At 35.8% G+C, this 5118-nt stretch overlaps 1 protein-coding gene across 3 annotated transcripts in view; it reads right to left on the bottom strand.

Annotated features, from left to right (window-relative positions):
• Window positions 1–1432: 1432 nt before the first annotated feature.
• The window catches only part of LOC122256157 (sestrin-2), a 109359-nt gene continuing 105673 nt past the window's right edge, over window positions 1433–5118 (bottom strand). For all 3 annotated transcript variants that reach the window (XM_086548480.1, XM_086548481.1, XM_086548482.1), the window contains 4 exons: window positions 5063–5118; window positions 4403–4593; window positions 3718–3865; window positions 1433–2893 (listed from right to left, as the gene is read on the bottom strand). The exon at window positions 5063–5118 is cut by the window's right edge and continues 110 nt beyond it. In XM_086548480.1, the coding sequence (XP_086404606.1) occupies window positions 2807–2893; window positions 3718–3865; window positions 4403–4593; window positions 5063–5118 (482 nt within the window). In that variant the 3' untranslated portion in view covers window positions 1433–2806. The remainder of the gene's footprint in view (window positions 2894–3717; window positions 3866–4402; window positions 4594–5062) is intronic.

Below are 5118 nucleotides of genomic sequence, written 5' to 3'. Positions count from 1 at the left end.
AGAAGAAGAAGAAGAAGAAGAAGAAGAAGAAGAAGAAAGAAGAAGAAGAAGAAGAAGAAGAAGAAGAAGAAGAAGAAGAAGAAGAAGAAGAAGAAGAAGAAGAAGAAGAAGAAGAAGAAGAAGAAGAAGAAGAAGAAGAAGAAGAAGAAGAAGAAGAAGAAGAAGAAAAGAAGAAGAAGAAGAAGAAGAAGAAGAAGAAGAAGAAGAAGAAGAAGAAGAAGAAGAAGAAGAAGAAGAAGAAGAAGAAGAAGAAGAAGAAGAAGAAGAAGAAGAAGAAGAAGAAGAAGAAGAAGAAGAAGAAGAAGAAGAAGAAGAAGAAGAAGAATTCAATAATGGCTTGACTTCCCTCCCTAATGTTACTACTCATGGAAGTATCTTGGGAAAAAGGCCCTCTCTTTTCCGATGGTCTGTCTCTGATTAGACAGATCAGACCACAACGCGGGACCGATTTCAATATCAATACTGACGTCTGTGCTGTAATCTGAACAGCGCTCATATGAAAAAAGACAGAAAAAATCTGAATACCCAGTCTATAAAAAGAAAAAGAAAAAGAAAAAAAAAATCACACACATGAGACTATCTTCCATTTGTTTCAGCCATTGTGTAGTCAGATCTTCTACTCAATATACTATAACAATATCTAATATTACATATATGTTTATATACATATTGATATACAACATAGGTGCATCTAATATACTCATAGCATAAAATAATTATATTCACTTGAATGGAAGGCAGTTTTCAGTTATATTCTTTTAATGAGAATGCACTTGGTAAGACTGAAGATTTGACAGTTGCCAATATTCTATCTACAGTATAAATATGTACAAGTTACACCAAATGTTAAAGAAAAAGAAAAGAAGGGAGAGAGAAAAAAGAAATACTCTTGAGGAATTGATTTACTAATCAATGTCCCAGAGTGCAACAATAAATTGTTTTTCAGACTTCTGTTGTAAGAAACCTTTAAAATTGGTTCTCATCTATATATACCATATCTATATGCTTATAAACCATTTAATTCAGGGGAAAGAATGGTTAGTGTTGACTTTTAACTCTTAACTATATCTAATCCCCTAAAATACTTTTCCTTTTCAGTTAAATTACCTATTGAAAATTGCTCTACACTGGTTATTCATACTTGCCCACTAGTCTTGTATTTTGCATGGTAAAAATACAGTATTCATACTCTCACCAACAGAAGGCAAGTGTTTGAAGCTGTAATTATGATAAAGTAGTTATTGACCTTTATCATCAGACTAAAGTGTGGTAACACTGAAGGGAAGTTCATTTTCTCTTCCCATTCATAAAGTTTAGAGCAACATATTAAATTCAAACTTGCTTGTGTATGTGAACATTGACAATACAGGTTTTGAGGTTAATTCGATTTGCCTTCTAAACAAAACATCAGAATCTTTTTTCCTTCTACAGATTTCTTTTTTAGCTGTCCATCATATGATTGCTTCAAATAACAACAATATGGCTATTCAACAAGCTTTGTTCTCAAAAACACTATAGTATTACATGTCTATGAAGATCACTCTGTAAATGACTTCTGATAGAAGTAAAGGAGCTCATAAAGCTATGTAATAACAAAATAACAAAAAAATCATCTTTACTCAAATACAATCAGAGTATCTGCTGTTGCTGTTGCTACACACATGAAAAAAAAAATGGCTACTGAATTGCTTAATAATATGAGAAAAGAGCCATTCAAGATAATCTCTCTGGAATGCAACCTAAAGTCACAAACAAATACATTCTCTAAAAGTATCATGACACATGCTCTTTTGCATACAGGGTTGCCTAAGGCAACAATGTTTATCATTTGAAATTATTAATGTCGATAATCGTCATCAGCAAAGAGAAATAACCTGTAAATATCCATTTCTTGAACCATTACCTGGTATGTACTGCTGGCAGCACCAACATATCATGTCATACCAGCAATACACTGATCTAGTTTTAGGGGTTGTGTCCAGCTGTTACTCAATGAATCACATGAACAACTATAAGAAAATCTGCTAATCCCAACTGGGCTCTTTTAACAACTGTAGCTTTGCATGAAATAAGTATTATCATAATATATGAAGCTGAAGTTTGGTGTTTTAAAACTTGGCATTCAATATAAAAGGCACACCTGCCCTATCAGACGTGTCCATAAAACCTCCTACACCTAATGATTAGCATGGTTTATAAGCACATAAATGCGGCCCTTTCAAGTGATACTGCAAAGCCACAGGATAATGCATTATACTATGCAACATCAGCATCTCATAGCAAAGGATATTATATATCTACTTCAAATCCATCTAAAAGATGCCAAATAGATAATTATATACAGATACTTTTCAAAATAACAGCAGATCTCTGAAACAGTTGAAGTTTTGTCTTAAACTGACAAGACACAATAAATGGGAAAGCGGGGAAAATTTTCCTGTTGGTCTTGCTATGCATATCTTAAATTCAGAAAACTGATTCAGTGTCTGCTGATCCTAAATGAAAAAAAAATCCAAATATCAGTTTCATACTGTGCATAATTCAATGCAGACAATTATACCAATGTGGTACACAAGACTATTTCCTTTCCCCTATCAAAATGCAGAAGACCAGCAAATTGTAGCCAACCAGCTAGATATATACAATTTGAGATAATAATAACTTTCCCTTCACACCCGCTATGAGCGGGCCTTTACCAAACAGAAGGCAATGCTCTGACACGGGTTTTCACTCCCCTCATGGGTTCACAACTTGAATGTGACCCCAAGGCTTTGTCACATCACAGCTTCTTCGACATCCAAGGCCCTCACATCAGATAGTGGCCGAGCGCTCGCAAGCCGTGGAGTAGCTCAGCCTGCAGGCGACCTTCCAACACCAGGACCATCACGTGAACCTGCGACAGAGGGAAGGGAAGGTTGAATGGCTATGGGCATATACTTGGAAAGCTAATGGAATCTTTCAATACATGTACAATTTAAAAGATTGAGCTGATACAGTACACAGCTGCAATTAATCTGATAATTTGATTACTTTGAACTTTGAGCAACAGTATTAACCCAAATCCTCCGGGTGGCATGCAGTGATGACGTCACCTTCTTGGCCCAAACTCTGGTTGTCATGTAAGGTGACGACACCTCGATGCCGGGCTTCATAAGATAAGATAAGACCCCGGAATGAGTTTAGGCCTATGCGGTAGCCTCCCGGAAATGCATCACGCGCAAGTTATCAACGTCCCGGAGCATTTGGGTTAACTGATGAACTTGCATAGTCACATAAATCAATAAAAAGGAAAAGAAACAAGACAAGAAAAAGAGAAGAAGAGGATACGGATGAAGCAAATACCCAGAGGAGAAAGATGACAACACTGGAAATATTATGTAAAGAGGGGCTCTTTTTTATTATTAGAGCCGTTTACTGTAACCACAATAATGAAAGGGGGGGGGGGAGAATAGTAGAGAATGCAAAAAATAAGAAAAACAATTCAATAAATAAGAAAAGCGGGCTAAAGAATGATAAAAATAAGGTAATAGAAGAGAGGTTACGAGTCAGAAACACAAAGAGGCAACGAAAAGACAACAAATCAAGCTCCAAATACAAGTATAAATAAAACAATAAAAATGATAAAAGCAATAACGAAAAACACACAAATACCTTGATCCCCACGACTAACTCAACCTACGGATAATCTACCCCAAAAAAACTGTACCAGTGACAGACCTTTTCGCTGTTCAGGAATCCCTTCATGATGAAAGGAGATGCCTCTAAGGAAGATAATCTCTCAGGGAAGCAAGTGACTGTCTTGAGGAACATCTTCAGGTTCCTCTCCAGCAGCTGATTGATCTGGCTGTAGTCGTAGTCATCGTGTCTGTTTGGAGAGAAGTCATCTTAGTTACATAATCTAAAGACAGATTGTGGATGCTGGCAGGGCTGACATGAAGGCAATTGCCAAGAAAAAATTTGCACTACTAAGAAAGTTCCAAGAAACAATTTTTTGAGATATTTATGACAAAATATACATACACAGCAATTTGGACGTATGACCATGAATTCCTTATAGCAAATGATGTATGTCCCATTCACCCCAGACTACAGTGAATGGTAGATGTAACAGTCATTGGTTTAACCCTTCTGAGACAGGCCACATTTCAAGACATTCAGCCTGGGCTTGGCATTATAAGATGTGTGTTTTCTATTACTTTATAAACTTATATAATGAAATTTGAGTCTATATACAAGATATCAACAAAGTGATGCTAACTAGCATTTGGTATAATAGGTTATCATAACTGAAGGAATAAATAGCTTGTAATTTCAATAAAGGGAAAAATGTTGTATGAAAGTGATCCAACCCCATGAAAATTCCAGTCCAAAATGGGTTACGAGATTCACTTTCATTACATACCTGATACCATATAAACAGTGGAGATAATTCCACACCGCTTGACGGAAGAGGAAAGTGTCCACATGTGTCTTGTGGCCACAGGTATAATATGTCATGTTATATGCAGTCTTGAACTTGTTGTCTAATATATCAGCTACTTCACTATAAAGTTCACTTACAAGGGAGAAACCATGTTCTTCCCATGAACAGTCCTGAAAAAAAGGCATTGGAAAATTAGCATCAGGAAAAACAGTGACAATAAGACTGACACCTGTTTTACATATACATTCAGTTATATATCACACACACGCAAACACACAAACATACATTTACTCACGCACACATATGAACACTCATACTCACACTCACATTACAGAACTTATTTATATATGTATTATCATATACACAAATACAATGTCAAAATATATGACTTTTTGTTGCAAATTTACTGATAAAAAAAAACATCTAAAAAATACAATTCTAGCCACAACAGTAATATAACACATGAAAGTATTAAGCAATGGTCTGTTAGGAATCATTTTACAGGACAAGTAAGATTTTTTTCCCCTTAGATTTTAATCACACTATCAACATAGAGTCATTTCCTTTCCTTCAAATAATGACTCAAAGCCCACGACCTCCAAAGAATACAAGAAACCAACAGGGCTAAGTAAAACTAACCTGCGATTTGATGGTGGGTACAGGTGACTTCTCCCCTCTCTTGTGGAAGTCAACGT

This window comes from Penaeus japonicus, unplaced genomic scaffold, assembly GCF_977035675.1.
Source record: "Penaeus japonicus unplaced genomic scaffold, GWHDUDI00000001_assembly GWHDUDI00000020, whole genome shotgun sequence".
In the NCBI taxonomy this organism is placed as follows: domain Eukaryota; kingdom Metazoa; phylum Arthropoda; class Malacostraca; order Decapoda; family Penaeidae; genus Penaeus; species Penaeus japonicus.
Note: the sequence above shows the minus strand (reverse complement) of the source record. Positions and strands in the feature narration are given on the sequence as shown.